Source organism: Benincasa hispida, chromosome 4 (genome assembly GCF_027475165.1).
Source record: "Benincasa hispida cultivar pf3 chromosome 4, pf3_genome.v1.1, whole genome shotgun sequence".
Taxonomy (NCBI): domain Eukaryota; kingdom Viridiplantae; phylum Streptophyta; class Magnoliopsida; order Cucurbitales; family Cucurbitaceae; genus Benincasa; species Benincasa hispida.
In genome coordinates this window covers 28,521,906-28,547,652 of record NC_143481.1, presented here as the reverse complement: position 1 = coordinate 28,547,652, position 25,747 = coordinate 28,521,906, and the positions used below count along the sequence as shown (strand labels likewise).

Below are 25,747 nucleotides of genomic sequence, written 5' to 3'. Positions count from 1 at the left end.
TCCTTCTCTTTTCCAAATCCATACAGAGCCCACACCTCTTGGATTCTCACACCGAGAATACCAAGGTAGCCTCGTGGTAGTGTCAAGTTTCTGTTCGAGGGTCGAGGATCAAGTTTCACTCGTTGCTATTTATGGATTTTCCAGAGGCGTGTTGCGTTCGTGCTGTGGGACACGTTGTTGAGTTGAATCGAAGAAATACTAGAAGAAAAGGTTCGTCAAGGGTATATTTACTTGATCCCTTTGTTTCTACCTTTGTAACATGTTTTAGTTTACTTGTTATGCATATATATGTTGTTAGATTGTAAATGTTCATGTTCTTTCACAATGAGATTTGGAACAATCTGCTTCCGCTCATTGGTTCTCTATATTTAGAGTTCCTTCAATTGGTTCAGAGCCAAGTTGTTCTGATATTCCAAATTCCATTGATGTATTGAATTACATTTGCAGTCTTGGTGGGTTTTATGTCTGCAATGCGTTTAAGTGTTAGATGTAGTTTTGATGGATGTTTTGGGATGATTGCATCTGTTTTAAAGCTTTCTATTCATTTCAAGTTAATTTATAAGGGCCCCTACGTTTTTAGGCATAATTAACTTGTTATCGAGTATGTATTGAAAGTGTTTGTTTTTTTTGAGTCATTCATGATGAGGCTTCAAAGACGCATGGAGATGCTATTCACTTCGAGGAAGAAGAACAAGGGTTGGTTGCATCGTGCAGCCCAGGCTAAACGATCGTTTAGATTTGGCTACATGATTGTGTAGAAAAGTTCTACTTGATCGTGTAGTATTTACTAAATGATCGCATGGCTGATACTATGCGATCGAGTAAAGAGTTTACTCGATCGTGTTGCGTTTGCTACTCAATCGCATAGACGATGAGGTAAAAGATCGCTGAGTATATGATAATCGACGCATGGTAGGCGCGCGCACTAAACGATTGAGTAGGCCACCATGCTTATTGCATAGTCACTGGCTACTCGACCACTCAGTATAAGATATTCGACGCTTGCTCCTCGATCATTTAGATGATCATGTTTCATTGCATAGTTGTCGTCTACTTGATCGTTTAGGCATACGTTACACGATGTGTGCTGCATGATCGCGTGGCCTTCATGCTTCATCGCATAGTTAAAGGCACTCGATCCATGCTACACGATCGTTTATACTCGTTCAACGTTGCTCGACGATCACAAGGAGCTGTTATACGATCAAGGAACGAGGCTTCGCTCGAGGGTTCAAGACTCGTGTTCACCTGTTTGAATCGGTTGACTTGGTGGCTTATGTAATAGATAGTTTTATTTCTGGTTTTTTAGGCTAATCATCCCAGTCCATCAATTTTTAATGAATGTACATGTGATGTATGTTTAATTATATGCCATAAAGTATGTCATATAGTTTTAAAACCCACTATAGGTTATGCATTTATTCATGCATCATCTTTATGTATAAGAGTTATAATATAGTAGCTTGCATGATTAAATTACATTAAAGCATGCTCATGCATCATATAATATAAATGTTATAATATATGCATGCACTTAAGCATATTCATGTGTCATCTTTATATTATATGTGTTATAGTATAAAAGTGTATGAAAGCATGTATGCTTATTTCATTACAAGTTATATAAGAGTTATATATAGCAATGAATGAACATTGCATGAAGCATGACACTTAGGTTAATTTATAAAAGTTATAAATACCTAGTGTAGCTTAGCAATGTGGTTGGTTTTAGTTGTTTTTTTTATAAGAGTTATAATTAACAAAATTAGAACTAAAATCAATAAGAAAGACATGCATGCAAACTAGACTTTAATCATGTTTTAAAAGAGTTTTACAATTTGATTGAGATAGACCTAAGATCACGGTTCTAATGAGATTAGAAACCTAAGTTTAATATTTTAATTCGGTTTAATATGATTAAATTGACTAATAAAAGATTAAATATGTAACAAATCTATTTATAAGGGACATTTTATCTAAGGCGGGTTCTGGCTACGTTGGGGTATTTAAGCTGATGGAAACGGTACACCCCTACTTGGGAACCTACCTGGAAAGGTGAATTAGATAGATTTGCTGCATTCATGCAAATTTGATGATAGTATGTTAAAGTGTTTAATAAGACTTGAATCAAACTTGTTTAATTATCAAAAGCAAAAGTTGTTTTTGAGCAAATTAAACACATACTTAGTTAAAATCAGTAGTCGGATTTAATGAATCCCTAGGTAGAACATTCAGTGGGAGGTACTTGGGGTATATGATACTTCACTTAAACCTCTACACGTTTCTCCCTAAAAGTTCATACCGTGAGACCTATCCTTAGCCTCATGGCACCTTGGGAGTGTCCCCCTAAAAGATGGTGTTTGGGTAGGTCAATACCAAGGTGAATGGAAAGAATATTCATAGTAAGTGGGAGCGGGACATGTGACAACATATCCCACGGTTTCTATCATTAAGTTGGATAACGTTTTAGTGCATAGCCTTGAGGCACCCTGGGAGTGTCCCCTTAAAGGATGGTTGTATTTGCACAACTTTTTATCTGATCTCCTGTAAAGGATAAGGTTGCTTTAGTCTCTTGTCCTAATCTACTTTTTCCCTACGGTGGGTGCATTAGGGCTGGACTCTAGGGCCTAAAATGAGGGGTTACACTTATGCAGAATTGTTAAGGTTGTTGACACATTCTGGATCGAACAATGGTGACTGTTAGAGTCAATTACAAGAGTTGTTTCTATCTAATGGTTGAGAATGTCTCAACCCAGTGAAGGTGCACTTGATCACCCCAATGGTGACTTTTGTCCTGCCTCGATGGGGCATCATTGCAAAATAAATGTCACTTAAGGTACAATAGAACTATTTTGCTAAAACCTAAAATTGGTCTTAAAAGTGGTAATGCAAGTAGACTTATTAAGTTTATTCTTGTTTTCAACAACTTTTAATTAATGGAAACCGCTACTTTAGCTCTTTTGGCCACCGACAAACTGACTGGCGAAAACTACGCTATTGGAAGAACATGATAAACACAATACTGATCATCGATGACATCCGGTTCGTCCTTATGAAGGAGTGTCCTCCCATTCCAACTCAGAATGCCGTTCGAAATGTTCAAGAGGCCTATGAAAAATGGAACGGGTAAACGAGAAGGCTCGAGCTTACATCTTGGCCAGTCTTAACGACGTCTTGGCCAAGAAGCATGAGCCCATGGTCACTGCACGTGAGATCATGGAGTCTCTAAAGGGAATGTTTGGATAACCGTTCGCGTAGCTGAAGCATGAAGTTCTAAAGTTTATATTCAACTCCAAAATGAAGGAGGGTACATCTGTTTGAGAACATGTTCTGAACATGATGGTCCACTTTAATGTGGCAGAAATGAATGGGTTTCGCATCGATGAGGGCAGCCAGGTTAGCATTATTCTGGAGATGTTTCCAGAAAGCTTCCTACACTTCGTAAGAAACTCTATTTTGAACAGGGTTGATTACACCCTTATAACTCTCCTTAACGAGTTGCAGACATTCCAATCCTTGCTGAAAAGCAAGGAGAAGAAGGTTGGTGATGCAAATGTTGCTTCATCACCTAAAAAGTTCCTCCGAGGTTTGACCTCAGGAACTAAGTCTGCACCTTCTTCTTCCGACACTAGCAAGTGGAAGAAGAAGAAGGGTAGTAAAGGGAAGGGAAAGGCACCGGCTAACCCACAACTTGTCACTTCATAGGGCAGGCGACCAGTGATAGTTTAAAAGGGAAAATGTTTCCAGTGCAATTAGGATGGGCACTGCAAGCAGAACTGCGCATGATTTTTAAAGGAGAAAAATAAGGCCAAACAAGGTAAATGTGATTGACTGGTTTTGGAGACTTGTTTAGTGGAGAATGATGATTCTGCCTGGATTATAGACTCTAGGGCCACTAACCATGTTTGTTCTTCTTTTTAGGGAATTAGATCCTAGCGGCAACTTGAGGCTGGTGAGATGACGATGCGAATTGGCATCGGGTACGTCGTCTCAGCTGTGGCAGTGGGAGGCCTTCGGTTGACTTTACAAAATAGGTTTATCATTTTGAATTTTGTGTATGTTGTTCCCTATTTAAAGAGGAACTTGGTTCTTGTAAAGTCGTTGATTGAATGTAAATACACTGTAAACTTTTCAGTTAATAAAGTGTTTATTCTGAAATATGATGTTGAGATATGTTCAGCTAAACTGGAAAATAATTTGTATGTGCTAAGGTCGTTAGCAACAAATTCCTCCATAACATAGAGATGTTTAAAATTGTCGTAACTAAAAAAAATGACTTAAAGTTTCTCCTAAAGAAAATGCCCAACTTTGGCACCTTCGTTTAGGGCACATCAATCTCAATAGGATTGAGAGGTTGGTGAATAATGAACTTCTAGACGAGTTAAAGGAAAATTCTTTACCTGTGTGCGAGTTATGCCTTGAAGGCAAGATGACTAAAAGAACTTTTACTGGAAAAGGTTATAGAGCCAAAGAGCTTCTAAAGTTAGTGCATTCACACCTTTGTAGTCTGATGAATATGCGAGCCAGGGGAGGCTACAAATATTTCATCACTTTTACTGATGATTATTCAAGGTATGAGTATGTTTATTTAATGCAACATAAGTCAGAATCCATTGAAAAGTTCAAAAAGTTCAAGGCTGAGGTGAAAACGCATTAGATAAACATATTAAAACACTTCGTTCTGATAGGGGTGGAGAGTTTTTGGATTATGAGTTCCAAAACTATTTGATAGAACATGGAATCGTTTCTCAACTCTTAGCACCTGGTAAACCTCAGCAGAATGGTGTATCAGAGAGGAGAAACAGAACCCTGTTGGACATTTTTCAGTCGATGATGAGTTACGCTTCCTTACCGAACTCGTTTTGGGGTTTTGTAGTAGAGACTGCAGCTTATATCCTCAACTGTGTTCCCTCCAAGAGTGTTGCCAGAACACCTTTGGAGTTGTGGAACGGGTGTAAAGCTAGTTTACGTCACTTCCGCATTTGGGTTTTCCCAGCACATGTGCTTGAGGCTAATCCTAAGAAACTGGAACCACGTTTGAAGCTGTGCCTATTTGTAGGCTACCCCAAAGGGACACAAGGGATTTACTTTTATGATCCTAAGGAAAAGAAGGTGTTTGTGTCAAAAAATGCTACATTCCTTGAGGAGGATCATATAAAGGGTGCATAGTCCAAGAAGTAAAATCGTATTGAGTGAACTTTTCAAAGAAACTACTGAAACTTCAACAAGAGTTGTTGAAGAGCTTGCTACATCAACAAGAGTTGTTGATGGAAGTTCATCTAGTAGGTCAAATCCACCTCAACAGTTGAGGGAAGCTCGATATAGTGGGAGGGTTGTGAACCCATTTATTCGCTATATGGGTTTAACTAAAATCCTGACTATAGTAGCCGATGGTGAGGTTGAGGATCTGTTGTCTTACAAGAAGGCAATGGAGGATGTCGACAGAGATAAATGGGTCAAAGCCATGGATCTTGAGATGGAGTCTATGTACTTCAACTCAGTTTGGGATATTGTAGATCAACCTGGTGGGGTTAAACCTATAGGTTGTAAATGGATCTACAAGAGGAAACAGGGTGCTGATGGGAAGGTACAAACGTTCAAGGCTAGACTTGTGGCAAAAGGTTATACCCAGGTAGAGGGAGTTGACTTGAAGAGACTTTCTTGCTTGTTGTCATGCTAAAGTCTATACACTTCCTCCTATCTATTGCCTCATATTATGATTATGAGATATGGCAAATGGATGTCAAGACTGCTTTTCTGAATAGCAATCTTGAGGAGACCATTTACATGGTGCAGCCCGAGGGATTCATAGCCCAAAGTCAAGAGAAAAAGGTTTGCAAGCTGAATCGGTCCATTTATGGACTGAAACAGGCATCTTGATTTTGGAACATAAGGTTTGATACTGCGATCAAATCGTATAGCTTTGACCAAAATGTTGATGAACCTTGTGTCTAAAGAAAATCATCAACAGTTCAGTAGTTTTCTTGGTGTTATATATAGGGATATCCTACTCATTGGGAATGATGTAGGTTTACTGACTTCAATTAAGAACTGGTTAGCGACCCAATTTCAAATGAAAGATTTGGGAGAGGCTCAGTTTGTTCTTGGGATTAAGATCTTTCGGGATCGAAAAAACAAAGTGCTAGCACTGTCTCAGGCATCGTACATTGAAAAGATGTTGAGCAAGTACTTGATGCAAAACTCGAAAAGGGGCCTTTTGCCTTTTTGGCAAGAAGTTTCATTGTCTAAGGAGTAGTGTCCTAAGGCAACTCAAGAGGTTGAGGAAATGAGACGGGTCTCCTATGCATCTGGTTTGGGAAGTTTGATGTATGCGATGTTATGTACTAGATCTGACATCTACTATGCTGTAGGGATAGTCAGTAGGTATCCGTCTAATCTAGGATTGGGTCACTGAACAAGCGTCAAGAACATCCTCAAGTATCTTCGGAGAACGAGGGACTACATGCTTGTGTATGGGTCTAAGGACTTGATTCTTAAAGTATACACGAGCTCTAATTTTCAGCCTGATAAGGATTCTTGGAAATACACCTCAGGATTAGTGTTCACTCTTAATGGAGGAGATGTAATATGGTGAAGCACCAAACAGGGATGCATCGCTGACTCCACTATGTAGGTCGAGTATGTGCGGATTCGTTTATGAAGGCTCTCACGGCTACAGTGTTTGAGGGTCACTTGCAGAGTACGGGTCTACGGAACCGACTGCGGTTGGACTAAGGCAAGTGGGAGATGTTTTACTGGGTATCTATTGATAACTTGTAGAAATACATGTTATTTTTGCTTTTAAGTTAGAACAACTAAGGATTTTAATGATAAACTATCCTCATTTTTAGTAGAAATGCATGGTTTATTTAAACATCAGCAAACTCATGCAAAAGAAGTTTTATTACTGAATATCGCGACATTAATGCACTGTATTGTAGGATTTCAACGCAAGAATTAACATTAACGCATTAGACAAGTGCCGCAGGAAAAGCTCTAATGCATGGGCCATGCAGAGGGAGTTCAAGGCAGAGAAGATTCATTGTTTCTGGTTGATTGTGTCACATCACCACTTGCAAGTATGGGCACCTACAACAGGCGGCGTCTGAAAAGCTTCCAAGAGTCAGGCGGCCAACCAGGGCATGACTTTAATGCTGACCAGGGCATGGACTTTAATGCGGCCCATTCACTAAGTCCCTCTAGAGTTAAGAGTTTGAAAAATCATAAAAAGATCCTTACTCTTTGTAAATTGTAGTTATAGTTTTAATTCTGTAGAAGCTGTGTCGTGGTGTTGAGACGATTAAAAGGGTTGAGAACCACTACCACCATCAGTCGGGGAGCGGAGGAAACCACTCTTGAGAAAGATACTCCGTCCACTGCCTATACAAGTTATTGTACACAACGAGATTGAGCCAAAGAACTACAAGAGATTGTATTCTTTGGCTTGACTCAGTTTCCTTCTTATTTATCGCTTTCACTCCATTTGATTGAATATTGTTTTTGTAAAGACTCCTTGTTTCTTTATAAAATTCATATATTTGATCCATCATACTTACTATTGTTTATCTCTTGTTTATGTTGAGTGCATTAATACTTTATGCACAACTTCATTCTAATGCCCAAGCCAACTTGACAACTTGGTAAAAACATCTTTAACTTAGATTGTTCGAAAGAATAACTAAGCTGCATCAAGTAGAATGCCTAGTACAGCTAGAGATAGACTTACTGGTGTTTCCTGCATTCTGTGTTAGACGCATGCATCCTAGAGATAGGCTTTATATGTTATTCGCATTGAGAAGTGTTGAATAAGGTCTAACACAAAAAAATAGATAATCAAATCATCCCATCTCATCCACATCACATCTTAGTTGTGTACATTCATCTTAGATCGACGCGTCCTCCTACCTCAAATTCCATTTTCGCATGACCCATCATTCACCACTCAACTCTTTTGTATCCTCTTGCACAGGCACAGCAAGTTAGTGTAAGTAATACATCTCTTACATTCATTTAGGAAAAACCTCTACAATAGATACAACGCAAGGCCTGCATTTGGTTAACTAAATCCCTGAGATCGACCTTGGACTTACCAAGAACTAAATTAGATTTATACTTGGGTCTAGTTTAGGAAAACTTGAATGTCATTATTAGGAGTTGTGTCAATTCCGTGCATATAACTAACGCCCCAATGTGTTACAATTACTTAAACGCTTCAAAGCATAAACGCATCACTTATAATTAGAACTTATTTCTCCAATTTATTTTATACAATACACTCTTAGAACATCTCACGATAGCAATGAACAAGTTTTTGGCGCCGTTGCCGGGGATTCAGAAACAAGAACTAACCAGAAATTTTGTTTGTATCTGTTGTAGGAACACTTCAGTCGAGGCAGTATTACAAGCTACGCATAAGCTTGTGAACATTTATGAGCAGGGAGAGCACTCCTAAATTCAGATACGACCTCGAGATTGAAAGGACCTTTTGGCGTAGGAATCGATCCAACCGTCGTTGAAGGTTAAGGCAGCAATTTCTTAGACAATAGAACAGGCATGAAGCAATGGCGGAAGAACAACCAAACCAGCAACTAGCTCATGCTGCACAGAATCCGATCCTGATGGCGAATAGCAGCACGCGTCCCATGAGGGAATACGTGTCCCCTGTACTGTATGATTTCTCTCCAGGATGGAACAGGTTCGAAATGAAATCTATTATGCTCCAAATGTTCCAGACTGCTGGACAATTTGGGGTGGTCGTGGTAAAGATCCTCACACCCATATGAAGCGTTTCTTGGAAACATGTAATTCATTTGTGATTCCTAGAATCACCTCAGAGGCAATCAAGTTGTCCTTGTTTCCCTATTCTTTGCGTGATGACGCAAAACAATGGGTGAGCTCACTGGAGCCTGGTGAAATCACCACCTAGGAGAAGTTGGTGGAAAAATTTATGCAAAAATACTTCCCACCTACCACCAACGCGAGGAGGCTTCGAGAGATTATGAACTTTGAACAAGAAGATACTGAGACCTTAAGCACCGCATGGGAGCGTTTTAAGGGCTTAGTCAAAAATTGCCCAAACCATGGACTACCACTGACTATCCAAAGAGGACTAAATAGAGCATCATAGATGGCAGCAGACGTAGCAGCAGCTGGTGGACTTATGGACAAATCCTATACTGAGGCTAAAGAGATACTAGACCGCATTGCTAAACACAATATGGAATGGGTGGATGATACATATGATGGAAGAAATGACAGGAGAAGGAAATCTCAGAATGTTAATTCTGTTGATGCCAATGCAATAGCCACACTTTCTACTCAAGTGGCTATGATGACCAGCCTTCTACAGAACATAATGTTGAGAAACGCATCAAATCAGCAGAAAATGAATCAGGTAGAGGTGTTTGGGCAGCCGACGGTCAGTTGTGTGGGCTGCGGAGATCCTCACTCCTATGCTGAATGTCCACAAAACCCTTAATCAGTATGCTTCATAAAAAACAACCCATTCTCTAATACATATAACCCTGGATGGAGAAACCATCCAAATTTTTCTTGGACATAAGGAAATCAGCAGGAGCACCACCCAAGGGCGAACCATCAACAAAGGAATGGATGCCGCCTGCATTTCAACAAACGAATCGGCAACATCAACAACCCTTCAATAGAGGAGGACATGCATCGATCTCAGGATCTCCGCTTGAGAACCTATTAAAGGAGTACATAGCCCAGAACGACGCGTTGTTGAAAAGTCAAGCGTCATCAATTAGAAACCTGGAGATCCAGGTAGGGCAGATAGCAAGCGATTTGAAATACAGGCAGCATGGAGTTCTACTTAGCAATACCAAAATACTTGGGAACAATAATGGGAAGGAGCAATGTCACGTGGTGACATTGCGGAGTGGAAGAGCTCTTGAAGAAAGAAGAATGAATCGAAGAAACAGCAGTCCTTTGAAAGAACGCATTACACGTTCAATGGATCAGGAAGAAAGAACGCCCGAGACTGCAAGCCATTTAGAATCTAGTCTAACATGGGAAAGCCTGAGGTGCCGCTGAACGCACTATTCCCTAGGCGTCTGATGAAGAAGAATGATGAACATCAATTCAAGCGCTTTCTTGAGCTCCTAAAGCAGTTGCACATCAACATTCCACTTATAGAGGCTTTGGAGCAGATGCCAACGTATGTAAAATTTCTGAAGGAAATTTTAACGAAGAAGAGAAAAGTCAGTGAGAAGGAAGTGATAGCACTAATGCAGGAATGTAACGCGTTAGTAAGCAATAATCTACCAAAGAAGCAGAAGAACCCTGGGAGCTTCACAGTTCCTTATTTGATAGGAGGATTGGATGTGGGTCATGCGTTGTGCGATTTAGAAGCCAACATTAATCTCATGCCACTTTCAATTTTTAAGAAATTGGGGATTGGTGAAGCACAACCTACTTCTGTCACCCTTCAGCTCGCTGACAGAACAATTAAGTACCTAGAAGGGAAGATTGAACATGTTTTGGTGAAGGTTGACAATCTCATATTCCCAGCAGACTTTGTTGTCTTGGATTATGAAACAAATAGGGAGGTACCAATTATCCTCGGACGCCCTTTCTTAGCTACCGGGAAAGTTTTAATTAACGTGCATAAAGGTGAATTAACTATGCGCGTGGACAATAAAGAGGTGAAGTTTAATGTGCTCAACGCATTAAAGTTCCTAGATAGTGAAGATTGTCAACTAAACAGCATTGAATTGCCTGAAGAAGAGACTCATGTATATGAGGTCCTCGCATTGGAGGAGAGCTTGAAGGAATCAGAGCCGCCAAGTCTGAGTGAGCGGCGGACAAAACCAACGTGTCTATCACTTAAAGAACCACCATAACTCGAGTTGAAACAGTTACCTGGACACTTAAAATATGCATTCCTTGGAACCAACAACATTGTACCTATGATCATTTCCGCAAATCTTACAGAGCCTAATGAGAAATCTCTCTTGCAGATGTTGAAAAAGCACAAACGTGAAATAGGCTAGACGTTTGCAGATATTCGTGGGATAAGTCCATCTTATTGCATGCACAAGATTAGGCTGGAAGAAGGGAAGTCGGGGTCAATCGAGCCTCAAAGAAGGCTGAAGCCCATAATGAAAGAAGTGGTCAAGAAGGAGATTTTAAAATGGTTGGATGCGGGAGTTATTTATCCGATATCTGACAGTAGTTGGGTAAGTCCAGTCCAATGCGTTCCCAAGAAAGGGGGAACGACCATGATAGTCAACAGTAACAATGAACTCATACCCTCGAGAACTGTCACGGGCTGGCACATCTGTATAGATTATCGGAAGCTCAACGCAGCAACTAAGAATGACCACTTCCCCCTTTCTTTCATCGATCAAATGCTTGACAGACTTGCAGGTAAAGAATTTTCTTGCTTTCTCGATGGTTATTCTGGTTACAACTAGATTCTGATAGATCCGGAAGATCAGGAGAAGACTATGTTTACTTGTCCCTTTGGAACATTTGCATTCAGACGCATGCCCTTTGGGCTGTGTAATGCACCAGGGACATTTCAATGATGTATGATGGCCATATTCTCTAACTTCCTAGAAAAGACCGTTGAAGTCTTCATGGACGATTTTTCAGTCTTTGGAGACTCATTCAAGTCATGCCTAGATAATTTGGAGGCCGTCCTCGCTCAATGCGAGGAGACAAACTTGGTGTTGAATTAGGAGAAATGTCACTTCATGGTGACTGAAGGAATTGTCTTGGGTCACAAAGTATCTAAGGCTGGCTTGGAAGTAGATGAAGCCAAAATAGATGTCATTTCAAAACTTCCACCACAAGAAAATGTTAAAACTTTACAAAGTTTTCTAGGAAATGTTGGCTTCTATAGACGGTTCATTAGAGGATTCTCTCAGATTGTGCGACCTCTGAGCGCATTACTAGAGGCGAACCAACCCTATGACTTTAATGAAGACTGCATTGATGCGTTTGAAACTTTAAAGTATGCATTGACGACAGCCTCAGTACTGATAGCACTAGACTGAATGCAGCGCTTTATTCTTATGTGCGACGCGAGTGAAGTGGCAGTAGGAACAATGTTAAGGCAGAAGAAGGGTAACTTGATACATCCCATCTCCTACACGTCTAAAACATTAAATGACTCTTAGGAACACTATACCACTACTGAAAAGGAAATGTTGGTTGTAGTGTTTGGTATTGAAAAGTTTCGATCTTACTTAGTTGGTGCATCAGCCACCATATACACCAACCAGTCAGCCATAAAATTCCCGATGAGCAAAAAAAACACAAAGCCAACGTTGATAAGGTGGGTGCTGCTGCTACAGGAGTTTAATATCGATATCCAAGATAGAAAGGGAATAGAAAATCAGGTGGCTGACCACCTGTCCAGGCTAGAGAATCAAGAAATGCAAGCCCAAGAAAGTGAAATCAAGGATGCATTTCCTGATGAAAGTCTATTTAGAGTTGAAGACAGAGAACCTTGGTATGCGGACATAGTCAATTATTTATCCACCAAGCAATTCCCTGAGAACTTCAACTCTCAGCAGAACAAACGGTTAATTCATGATAGCAAGTTTTATTTTTGGGATGAACCGACTCCATACTGCATCGATGCGTTCCGGAGGTGGGAACACAACGCATCTTAGCTGAGTGTCATGACTCTCCCTACGGAGGGCATTTTGGTGGGCAAAGAACCGCAGAGAAGGTCCTTCAAAGTGAATACTTTTGGCCCACCCTCTTTAAAGACACACGGGAGTTTGTTTGAAAATATGACCCTTGCCAACGCACCGGGAATATTTCTTCAAGGGATGCAATGCCCTTGAACAATATTCTCGAATTTGAGTTGTTTGATGTTTGAGGCATAGATTTTATGGGACCTTTTCCCCTGTCCTGTGGCCAACAGTACATCCTGCTTGCAGTAGATTATGTATCTAAATGGGTAGAAGCAGTGGTCTGTGCTAGGAATGATGCGTCTACTGTATTTAAGTTTCTTACTAGAAATATCTTTACACGTTATGGAATGCCGAAAGCCCTGATAAGCGACGAAGGTACGCACTTTATTAATCGCATCATTTCCAAATTACTTGCAAAATATAATGTTAGGCAAAATATTTCCACTGCCTACCACCCACAAACAAACGGTCAAGTGGAAGTATCAAATCGAGAAATCAAGTCCACCTTGGAGAAAGTCGTCAATGCAATACGGAAGGATTGGGCATAGAGGCTGAATGAGGCACTCTAGGCCTACAGGGCTGCTTATAAAACTCTTATAGGTATGGCTCCATACTCTCTTGTATTTGGAAAAGCCTGTCATTTACCTGTAGAGTTGGAGCACAAGGCGTTTTGGGCAGTTAAGAAGTTGAACATGAACTTAGATGCCGCGGACGTTCAACGCAAACTTCAGCTCAACGAGCTCGAGGAATGGCGATTGAACGCGTACGAAAACAACAAGCTGTACAAGGAAAAGAAAAAACGTTGGCATGATCAACGTATCAGTAAGAAAGAACTTGTTGTTGGCCAAAAGGTTTTATTGTTCAATTCATGTCTGTGTTTGTTTCCAGGAAAGCTAAAATCCAGGTGGTCAGGACCTTTTATCATTAAAGCAATCTTCCCATATGGAATTGTGGAAAGAACACAAGAAGATGGCACCAACGCATTCAAGTTAAACGACCAAAGAGTAAAGCCTTACTTTGAAGATGGACTGGAATGCCAGAAGTCATCTCTTGCACTACGCGAAGCCAGTTGAGGCCCACGTCGAAGTGTTCCTGCGTTTGCAACGCCATATATTCTAGGGATGCTTCGTCCACCCTTGTTTTTTTTTTTTGTATTTTGTATTTTATGATGCGTTTGAATTTAATGATTTAGTTGTTTGGATGTTTTTAGATTGATTGTCTTTGTTTTTGCTTTTACAAAAGTTGGAAACTTGTTTGTTTTTCTTTAAAAAGTTGTGTATGATCGAATTTGGAACAACGAACGCGTTAGACGCAAGTCTAACGCATGGCCTAGTTAAAGGAACGCGTCTCGAGAACACAAAAACACTCGAGTATTTAGATAACCTAGACGACCTTTCAACTTCACATTTATTACAGACGTCAGGCGGCGCCTGACATCAGCTACTACCATTTCCCTTCCTATAAAAAGGGCCAACGATTCAAGTTCTTCTTATGCTTCTTCTTCTTCATTTCACTCTCGAACCCTCTGAAATAAAAAGAAAAAAAAAAGGAAAACTAAACCCCTCCGTCTCCCTCGCTTCCATCGCTCAAGCTTCTCCGGCCACCATGTCGTCTGCTTCAGATAGCCAGAATCAGAGCGTTAGCTTTAGGAATGACTCTCTGGTAAGCTTTTACTTCTATGCCTCTGTGTCAATTTCACCCTCTCAAGCCCTAGGAAAACCAACAAAGCCCTCGCCCAAACCAAACCCACACACGGCGGAGCTACCTCTTCCCAGTGACCTTCCGCTTCGAAACCTTCCTCAGCCACCATGAAACTCTCGTCCAAAGCCTCCAAAACCACCGTTACTCTTCCGGCCAAAATCCCTCAACCTAAACCTAAAACCCCTTGACCCTGCCCTCAAGCCTAGGGCCAAGACACCTGCAAAACCAAAGACGCGTCCGTCATCTACGGCCGCATCCAAACCCTACACCAAGCCTGCCACACCACCAATTATCCCTAACATCACTATGATGGGTACAACTCACAATCCACTCCCAGCCTATGCTCATAACGCACCGTCACCAGCAGTGCGTCCACCACCTCCACTTTCTATCGAACCCTTGGTCACCATCTATCCCGTGGAATTGGACGCATCGAGCCAACCACCTCCTTCACCCATCCTCATATCTTCCCTTGGGATGCCTCACACCCCAGTGGGCACCCCTCCATTCACTCCACCCATACCACCTTCTGACAGTCCTGCATCAGAGCACAATCTTGAAGAGTTGGCAGAGCTGGCTCGACTCGACGAGCAAGAGGTCTTTGGTGCGATCTTAGCATCCCTCAATCAAAGCCAAGAGGAAGAACAGGTGATGGGTTCAGACCCACCAAACGTATCACTTGAGTTAGACGAAATGGAGCGTTATGCGATGATGCTTGAAGAGGTACTAGAGGAAGAAGAAGAAAGGGAAGAAGAAAACAGAGAAGGGAGAATTGACCTTGACACGTCTCAACCACGCTCATCCGACGTGAATGAAGGGCCTTTAAAATCAAAAAGAGTAACAAGAAAAAGAAGATTTATATTGGAGGAAGAAGAAGATGAGCATTCTGTATCTGGACCTGAAGGTGCAACGCATGAAAACAGCTCAAGGCACGATGCATTAGAGCAAGAATTGGAAAATTACTAGCACGCAAGGCAAGGGCGAATGAAGACTGAACTCCAAAGGGAATTGGAGAATGAACTGAGAGAACTGGCAATGGAAGAAAAAGAGTATGCGGCGGGAATACGCAAGGTAACCGACGCGTTACCTAAAAAGACTTCGAGAAGAAAACGTTAGTTTAATGACATACTCGTAGAGAAGGGTTTCTTCCCCGAATGCTACCCACTGCCGATTTACATAATTTAGACAATAAACGCATTGGGATGGAATCAATTCTGCGTTGGGCACACCCGTATCTGACCCAACCTCGTCCGCATGTTCTACAATAGTGAGTTCGATATGGAGAAAAACACAGCTTTTGTTGATGGGGTGTTAGTGCGCTTCTCAACTGATAGAATAAACAAAGTGTTCAACATTGACAGTAACCCAAACGCGGAAGGAAATCGCATCTTGGAGCAGTCTACGTCAAATCAATTAGAAGATGCATTAAGAACAGTAGCCAAGCCTGGAAGCAAATGGCAAACATCGAGAAATGGAGCAAAAATGTTGGCTTCGAGGAATTTAACTCCAGACGCGAATCTGTGGTATTACTTGATCAAACGGAGCATTATGCCTACAACGCATGATGAGACATTATCAAAGGAATGCGTCCTGGCTACTTATTGCGTTATACAGTGCATCCCTCTGGAAATCGGAAGAATTATAAGGGATCTGATCAAAGCCATCAAGACTAAGCCACGAGGGCAACTCTACTTTCCATGGTTGATTTGTGCATTGTGCAAACACGGGGGCATCCCTCTAGGGGATAATCATGAAGATGTTGATGGCTTGATAGACATAAAGTAAGTAAGGCGTCTACTTCGTGCTTCACCACATCAACCTGCCTTACCTGCCAAGGAAGTGGCACCCAAGCCTCGATCATCAAAATGCGCCCCCAAAAGAAGATGCATCCTGATTGTTGAACATAGCAATGAAGCTTTAGAGCATGAAAAACATGAAGCTAAACCTGAATTCCCGACTGAAGAAGCCCAACCAACCCTTGATTTTACTTTCCATGACTCACCATTGGCCCTGCCAGAAGGGAGTCCTGATCAAACGCACCAACCAACTCTTATGGATCAGGACATCCCTTATTCTCTTCCTTTGCCCCAACCAAGTCCAATTCCTAACTTCGTGCCTCCTCCAATAATTTTTGAGCCAACTGGGCTAGGGTCAAGCAACGCAGCAAATTTTGAAGACCCAGTTGGAAGAAATGAACCAACACCTTAATACAGAGCAGACTTGGAAGAGTTGAAAACGTTTATCAGTGATCAACTCAGACCATTGGTCGTGTCTATTGAAGGTCTCCTGTAGCAGAATCGGGTACTAAGACATTATTTAAGGCAGCAAACAAGACGGATGCAAGACCAATTTGTTTACACAACGCAATACATCAATCAGGTATTGGTTGGAATGTTTGCTTTGCCTCCACTACCTACTCATCTTAGAAACCCCTTAGCTTTATAGATGAAAACCCTGAGGAAGAATGACGAGACGACGTGCCAGCACAATAGAGTTTTGAGGTGTTGGGTTATTTTTTTTTTGTGTATTTTGATTTTATTGTTCTTTTGCATCTACTTGACTTGTTTGTTTAATTCATGTGAAATTATGAAAATGAATGAGAAATTTCTTATCATTTTACTCCTTGTGTTTGACCTTGGCATGCTTGATTTTTGTTCTTTGGATATTTTCTAAGTCTTATGCTTGGCCTAACCTTAATAATATCAAATATATGAAATCTATAAGCATAAAGTAGGCGTTAGGAAAATCAACAAGGCTTAAACTTCTCTAAAAAGATTAAGTTTACCTTCTAATGCGTGCAAGCTTTAAGTCTTAAACTCCTTTTAGATTCTCAAAGCCTTTTGAAATTTTGTTTCTCTTTTAGCAATGAGGATTTAGCTCGTCTCCAAATTTGGGATGAGTATAGCTCATCTCCAAATTTGGGAATGAGAGAAATCCGAGTTAAGACGCATCAAACGAATACATCATAAAGAAAAGGGAACAAAATAATAAGAATGTTAAACGCAACTCCTCTGTCATTACATCATTAAAAAAAAAAACCTTAAATGGTATGAGTTTAGTTGGAACAGGCACTTAGCCGTAGTTGGATGCTCGTATGACACCCGTGGGGGTAAGCCAAAACGAAGATAAGTCTCCTAGACCAACGCGTCTCATATAACTCCTCTATCTAGTCTGAAAAAGATTATATCTTAAAACGCACAGATATTATATATGAGTTTAGTTGTGAAGGGTTCTGACCCGTAGTTGGATGCTCGCATGACACCCGTGGGGGCAAGCCAAAACGAAAGTTGGATACCTGGAACAATGCATGGGTAAGTAAGTTCATAATCTTTTTCTTTTTATCCAGCATTTATTTTACAAAGAACATCTAACGCATTGTTGGTTTAGAAAAAAATGAGAATGTTTTGAGAAATGAAAGGAGTTGTGATAAAAGGCCTGCTGCACCTGAAATTAAACATTAGTTCTTTTAAGAAAAGAGTCAATCTGAGTTATATTTTCCAAACTCTTATCTCAAGTTTATGACTGAATATGATGAGAGGTGAACTCTGCACACTTAAGACAAAAGAGATAACAAAGAATTATTTTGGAATGCTTGAGGACAAGCATTGTTCAAATTTGGGGGTGGTGATAACTTGTAGAAATACAAGTTATTTTTGCTCTTAAGTTAGAACAACTAAGGTTTTTAATGATAAACTCTCCTCATTTTTAATAGAAATTCATGGTTTATTCAAACATCAGCAAGCTCATGCAAAAGAAGTTTTATTACTGAATATCGCGGCACTAACGCACTGTATTGCAGGATTTCAATGAAAGAATTAACATTAACGCATCAGACAAGTGCCGTAGGAAAAGCTATAACGCATGGGCCATGCGTCGGAGGGAGTTCAATGCAGAGAAGATTCATTGCTCTAGGCTGATTGTGTCACATCACCACTTGCAAGTATGGGCACCTGCAGCAGGCGGCATCTGAAAAGCTTCCAAGCAACAGACGACGTCTGAAAAGCTTCCAAGAGTTAGGCGGCCAACCAGGCATGACTTTAATGCTGACCAGGGCATGGACTTTAATGCTGCCCATTCACCAAGTGGACGTGACCAACGCCTATAAATAGATGAAGTCCCTCTAGAGTTAAGAGTTTGAAAAATCATAAAAAGATCCTTACTCTCTGTAAATTGTAGTTATAGTTTTAATTCTGTAGAAGTTGTGTCGTGGTGTTGAGACGATTAAAAGGGTTGAGAACCACTACCACCATCAGTCGGGGAGCGGAGGAAACCACTCTTGAGAAAGATACTCCGTCCACTGCCTATACAAGTTATTGTACACAACGAGATTGAGCCAAAGAACTACAAGAGATTGTATTCTTTGGCTTGACTCAGTTTCCTTCTTATTTATCGCTTTCACTCCATTTGATTGAATATTGTTTTTGTAAAGACTCCTTGTTTCTTTATAAAATTCATATATTTGATCCATCATACTTACTATTGTTTATCTCTTGTTTATGTTGAATGCATTAATACTTTATGCATAATTTCATTCTAACGCCCAAGCCAACTTGACAACTTGGTAAAAGCATATTTAACTTAGATTGTTCGAAAGAATAACTAAACTGCATCAAGTAGAACGCCTAGTACAGCTAGAGATAGACTTACTGGTGTTTCCTGAATTCTGTGTTAGACGCATGCATCCTAGAAATAGGCTTTGTATGTTATTCGCATTGAGAAGTGTTGAATAAGGTCTAACGCATAAACAAACAGATAAGTAAATCATCCCATCTCATCCACATCACATCTTAGTTGTGTACATTCATCTTAGACCGACGCGTCCTCCTACCTCAAATTCCATTTTTGCATGACCCATCATTCACCACTCAAGTCTTTTGTATCCTCTTGCATAGGCACAGCAAGGTAGTGTAAATAATACATCTCTCACATTCATTTAGGAAAAACCATTACAATAGATACAACGCAAGGCCTGCATTTGGTTAACTGAATCCCTGATATCTACCCTGGACTTACCAGGAACCTAAATTAGATTTATACTTGGGTCTAGTTTAGGAAAACTTGAATGTCATTATTAGGAGTTGTGTGCATTCCGTGCATATAACTAACGCCCCAATGCGTTACAATTACTTAAACGCATCAAAGCATAAATGCATCACTTATAATTAGAACTTATTTCTCCAATTTATTTTATACAATACACTTCTAGAGCATCTTACGATAGCAACGAACATCTATGCCTTAGGTTATTGTTTTGTATACTTGTAATGTGATTATCTTGTACACCCCACTAGCTTTAGGACAAGTGGGAGATTGTTGGGGTTGATGCCCTAAATCTCGTAAGGTTCTGTAGTTTGTAAACACCTGTATGAACAAGCAGTTTTGTGATTTATAATATGAGATATTTTATTCACTTCAATCTATGAAATATGAGATATTTTAGTTGCATTAACCATAAACCAATAAAATAAGATCCTTGGTTATCGTTGTAACTTAAGCATGTATGTGGAGACATACAAGTGGATCATATTTTAAGTGATAACCTAAATGGTCTGTAGTATATGAATAAAGGAGGGAAACCTTATATTGGTAACGCTACGAGTGTGACTCGCTTTGTAGGTGTTACATGTGTTGTAAAGTGCTATAAATGGTCTGATCTTGACCATTCGTGTATTATACATGCGAGCGAGGATATACTCTATATAAAGGAGTTTGTATAAGACCGGACCACGAAATGTTTAGTCTCGTTATATAACATCGTTCATGTTAGAGATTTTCATTTCACTTTGATGACTAGTTAGGAACTCCTACCTATAAGGGCAGTCCTTTGATTTGCATGGGTGCGAGTGGCCAGATTGCCGACTCAAACTTACCACTTTGGGGATTCATCTGATTGAGAGTTGGGAACTCAGCTACACAAGACGAAATTCACTTCTTCCCCGAAGCAGGGGTAAGTAGATAAATTGATCCTTTAAGGCTGATACCGGGACTTGAACATTGTGGCGCCACACCTTCTTCTGGCCCGAGAAGGGTTTACTCATAGTGGGACTATGATGTATTGTTCATTAGAGGAATTAGTGATACTTAAGAAGTTAGATGTAACTACAAGGGAAAAATGGTAAATTGGCCTAGCTATACTTATGAGCGATTTGTGAAGGGTCATCATACTGTTGATTGGTTATATCCGATGGACACAAAAATATATTTGTAGTGCGAAGAGTGTAGCTATCGATATTTAGTGGAGTGCTCAGTAGTTAATGAATGGTGGATATCATGATTAAAGAGTTTAGTTAGCTATTCACGTATCGTTGGAGCTTCAAGCTAGAGGTCCATAAGGTGCCTTTGTAGCTTAATGAATTCATGTTGAGAATCAGTTTTTGGGTTAATTTCAAGTGTTCAAATTAACAAGAGAAAATTTGATTATATATGATATAATTAAATTAATTCAATTATATGTGATATAATTGATATAATGTATTTGATACATTATTTGATTGGAGGAATTAATATAAATATGATTTATATTAAATGCCATAAAAGGTGAAAAAGAACTATAGTTTATATGTTGTATATGATGTGATATTAAAACTCTAGGTTATAAATATAATATGATAAATTAGTTATTATATTTATTTATAATAAATATAATCGAGGATACTATACGATAATGACTCATTTTTTAAATGATCGAGTACACAAGTCTATATGATAGACTTTTTTCTTCTCCCACTTACTCGATCATCTACCCGATCGTCTAGTTTCTCCTTCCCTCTTCCAAATCCATACAGAGCTCACACCTTATCGATTCTCACATCAAGAATACCAAGATAGCCTCGTGGTAGTGTCAAGTTTCCGTTTAAGGGTCGAGGATCGAGTTTCACTCGTTGCTGTTCGAGGACTTTCCAGAGGTGTGTTGCATTCATGCTGTGGGACGCGTTGCTGAGTTCAATTGAGGAAATACTAGAAGAAAGGTTCTTCAAGGGTATGTTTACTCAATCCCTTTGTTTCTACCTTTGTAGCATGCTATAATTTATTTGTTATGCATAAATGTGTTGTTAGATTGTAAATGTTCATGTTCTTTCACATTGGGATTTGGAATGATTTGCTCCCGCTCATTGGTTCTCTATATTTAGAGTTCCTTCAATGTTGTTAGAACACTTTAATGGGAGATTAGTAACATATATGATATGTTTTTTTTAGCTCTCACGTCCCTAAGAGTTCACTTCAAGATTCATGCTTTTCTTCGTGTCGATTATACCTCGACTGCTCCATTGGGAAAATGTTTGCATAAATCAAGATCAAGGTGAATAAGGGCAAGTTGTTCACTGTAAAATCAAATATGTGATATATTGATTTCAACTCTCATGTCCCTAGGAAGTTCACACCGTGAGGTTGATGCTCGTATTTATGAAGTGGAAATATGGATGATATGCATTGATGGATTTACGTTGTGCACTCAAGTTTCCCCAGCAGAATTCAAGTGTAAATTCCTCTGAGTTTCCTGGTAAGTCCAGGGTCAAAAATAGATTCTGTTGGTGATTTTTATGAAGACTTTGCGGTAACCGGTTAAATAAATAAATTGATGGGTTGTTGTTTGCGTTGAAAAATAAATAAAAAATGCAGCGGACTTTGAAAAGAGTTGGTAAACGGGAAATGCGATGAACATGTGGTGAATGGGTTGAGAAGGGTTTCGGCTAACACTCCCTAGAATGCGTTCATGCTATACGATCATGCAACATGTATACAACAGTAAACCACCTCTCAGTGCGAATACCACGGCTTCTAAAGCTAGAACGCATACGATATATGCGATAAGTCTACAGGGTTTACACATAAACCTCTATTTCTATTTATGCGATGACAACATGACAACTACACAAATATGCGACCAAATAATATCACTCCCATCTCTAGGATGCATGCGATGCAAGTTGAAAAATAGAGCTTATCTCTAAGTCCCCCTATCTCTTGTTTATACAAGCTTAATCTTGCTTTTTGGAGTTCAGATTCTAACCTAGCTCTCTCGAGACATTAGGTTTTTTCTTTAGACTCTTTCTCGAGTAACTCTAAAAGGTATTTTGCACAACATAAAACAAGACAATCGCAAGCAATGAACTTCCTAGGTCATGTTAACTTAGTTCTTCTCAACCCATTCGACTAGTTTAGCTACTCATGCGTATTAAGAGAGTGAGTAGATGTAGAAATAGAACTTCCATTGAATATATATGAAGATGAAGTACAAAATAACAATGCAAGTATAATAAAGAGCTTGGTAGCAATTTCTTGCTGCCAGACATTTACATTGTTTTTACTCGTGCTCTAAAGATAATCTCGCTTTCGCGAGAGTCGGCCTACTCTTTGCTCTTACGCCCTAAGGTTCTCTCTCGAGTTGCCCTGAGCGATCTCCGACGTCACCATTCTTCTCTTGCTCCGCCTTAAAATGGAAAGGAAATTATGAATAGAAGCAACTGGTTAACTCGTCAACCCCTTCTCTGAAGAATGCCCTTGGTATTTATAGAGCATCAATGGTGAAAGGTGGCTTCTTTCTCCTAGTTGTATAGATGGGATAGCTTTAACTCTTGACTGATGTGCGGGATAATTTTTACCGATAAAGCTGAATGTACTTTGTGACCGTTATCGACTGTCAACTTAATTTGGATTTAACTGTCATCAGCTTTCTGTCCCATCGCTCTTAATTATCCTTTCACTAGGATGCGCCCACCATGTTGCATTGAGCAAGTTGCAGCGATCCTTCTCAGGCGAATGTTTGCGAGCACGATCAACGCAAAGCCTTGCGGTTAAGTTGCGCTTGACCAACGAATTCCTATGATTGCAATCTTTGTATTGCGTTAACACATATTCTGCACAAACATACAAAAATCAATAGTTCTAATGCGCTGAACGCATGCGGCCGCAATATTATAGAATTTATGCTTAATGGACGCAATTTAGCATATTTCATCAATGTAATCCAACATTTTTTAAGAACTTAGCACTATGATAACGTGCATTTCTGCCCGTTATCACACCCCTAAATTTAAACAATGCTTGTCCTAAAGCATAAGCTAAAGATTCCTTTAGCAAGTCAACCGCAAAGTTTTTTTTTCCTAGACTTCTCAAGGATACTTCATTCAAATCCTATATATCAGAATTTCCTTAAGTCTTATTCAAGTCTCTTCTTAAAATATTTCTAAGATCTAGGGATTGCAAGCTTAACTTTCAAAAGAACATTACTAAATTTCGGAACATCGCATGATTTATTTCAAAAAGAAAATTTTCTACCGGGGTGTCAAATGATTTTATCCTTGCACAAAAATTTTCTTCATTGCTATTTTTTCTGACCTTGTGCTCATCCGAGTGCCTTGCCTTCGTTTTGGCTTGCGCCCACGTGTGTCATACGGACATCCAACTATGAGCAATGCACTCTTTCTTAGACTAAACTCATATCGATTTGGCAGTGGAGTTGCGGTCATTGATTTATGTGTTGATTCTGGTGACTTACTTTTGTTTTGGCTTGCCCCCACGTGTGTCATGCGGACATCCAACTACGGGTAAGTATCTTTCACAACTTAACTCTTATAAACATGGGTTTCTCATTGTGTTGACAGTGGAGTTATTATTCTAAATATATATATATATATATATATATATATTTTAGAGAAATAGCAAGGTTGGAAACAAATACCCCACCCGCAAATTTAAAATGCGGCAATGTCCTCATTGCCAAAAGATTAAAATAAGTCATGCGATGCTCATAGAATGCGTTGTAAAGAGAGTTTGAAAGAAAGCTAGCAAACCCCTAACTTCGAGAAATATTTTATGAAGAGACTATCTTAAGACTAATTTGACTCTAGTATATATGAAAGAAATAGAAGCATATTTGTCATCATTGAAATCATACTTGGCAAAGAAACAAAATGCGGTAACTCACTAAATTTATCTATGTCAAATGATTGCGGTGATTAAAGAGGATGCGATGATTAAACTTTGAAAACTAAAATGCAATGTGATAGCGCAAAATTTGAAATAAAGATAAGGAAGAATACACCCCCAAATTTTGCACTGTCACCCGCATTATATTGACGCATCCATTTTTGTGGCGATCTCTCTTCTTTGGGTTGCGATGATGGAGTAAGATAAGTACTTCATCGCGTAACATCTCCACAATCCAGCACCTCGATCATTGCAAGAAAAACAAAGAGAGGGTCAAATTATTTTAAACCAAATAAAACTCGTTATCGCATTTTAAACCATTTTTTTCTTTTTTAAAAAAATTTATTTATATATTTTTTTCTTATTATTTATTTTGTAGAAATAGAACTAAAGATAGTGATAGTAACATAAAGATAGATCAGGATTGAAAAGATATAGTAAAAATTCCAAGTAGTGGAGAGGAGTTGAAGAATTAATGTTTCCATTGCGTCCTTGATAGATTGTGATCATTTGATAACGCAAGTACCATCTACTTCCTTCTTTATTCAAAGTTCTTTAGTTCCACGGAGTCGACTTGGTGATGTCAGCCTTCTCCATGATATGTCTTTACTCACTGCCCGTTGACTTTGAATATGTTTTTTCCGCAATCATTTGATAATTCAACCGCGCCATGCGAAAATACTTGTCTGATTATGAACAGTCCGGACCAACGTGACTTTAGCTTTCCCGAGAAGAGTCGCAGGCATGAGTTGAAGAGCAAGAATTTTTGCCCAACTTGGAGGTTCTTACCACATATGTGTTGGTCATGCCAGCGCTTGGTGCGCTCTTTATAAATCTTCGCATTTTCATATGCATTGTTCCTTCATTCTTCTAGCTCGACCAATTGCATTTTTCGCGCTTCCCCTACCTTCTTCAAATCAAAATTTAGCTTCTTTAACGCCCACAGTGCCTTATACTCTAGCTTCAAAGGCAAATGAACGCCTTATCAAATACCAGCGCATAGGGGGACATACCTATGGGTGTTTTAAATGCGGTCTGGTATGCCCACAACGCATCGTCAAGCTTTATTGCCCAGTCTTTTCGTGAAGGCTTTACTACCTTCTCAAGTATCAACTTAAGTTCTTGATTGGACACTTCAGCCTAACCATTCGTTTGCAGATGGTATGTGGTGGCCACTTTGTGGAGGATATTGTACTTGCGCAGTAGCTCCCTGATAGTGTGATTGACAAAGTGGGATCCTTCATCGCTTATGATGGCACGAGGAGTACCAAATCGAGTGAAAATATTTTTATTCAGGAACTGGGAGACTACCACCACATCATTTGCGGCGCATGCTATTGCCTCTACCCATTTGGAGACATAATCGACGGCTAATAAAATATAGTGTTTACCATTCAGGGGGGGGGGATGGTCCCATGAAATTAATCCTTTATACGTCGAATAATTCC

At 39.7% G+C, this 25,747-nt stretch overlaps 2 protein-coding genes and 1 non-coding gene across 3 annotated transcripts; 2 read left to right on the top strand and 1 right to left on the bottom strand.

The window, feature by feature from the left end:
- Positions 1-8,983: 8,983 nt before the first annotated feature.
- On the bottom strand, positions 8,984-9,087 carry LOC120076953 (small nucleolar RNA R71). Its single transcript, XR_005481698.1, has one exon. It is a non-coding gene; the product is annotated as a small nucleolar RNA R71 (small nucleolar RNA).
- A 941-nt stretch (positions 9,088-10,028) lies between these two features.
- On the top strand, positions 10,029-10,862 carry LOC120076153 (uncharacterized). Its single transcript, XM_039029924.2, has one exon. The coding sequence runs from the start codon at positions 10,029-10,031 to the stop codon at positions 10,860-10,862; it is 834 nt and encodes a 277-aa protein (XP_038885852.2).
- A 2,408-nt stretch (positions 10,863-13,270) lies between these two features.
- On the top strand, positions 13,271-13,741 carry LOC150036611 (uncharacterized). Its single transcript, XM_090313189.1, has one exon. The coding sequence runs from the start codon at positions 13,271-13,273 to the stop codon at positions 13,739-13,741; it is 471 nt and encodes a 156-aa protein (XP_090169315.1).
- Positions 13,742-25,747: the final 12,006 nt, after the last annotated feature.

Bases quoted from the DNA above. Each gene is read 5' to 3' on its own strand.
- LOC120076153 (XM_039029924.2), top strand. From the start codon at position 10,029: ATGGGAAAGCCTGAGGTGCCGCTGAACGCACTATTCCCTAGGCGTCTG.
- LOC150036611 (XM_090313189.1), top strand. From the start codon at position 13,271: ATGGCTCCATACTCTCTTGTATTTGGAAAAGCCTGTCATTTACCTGTA.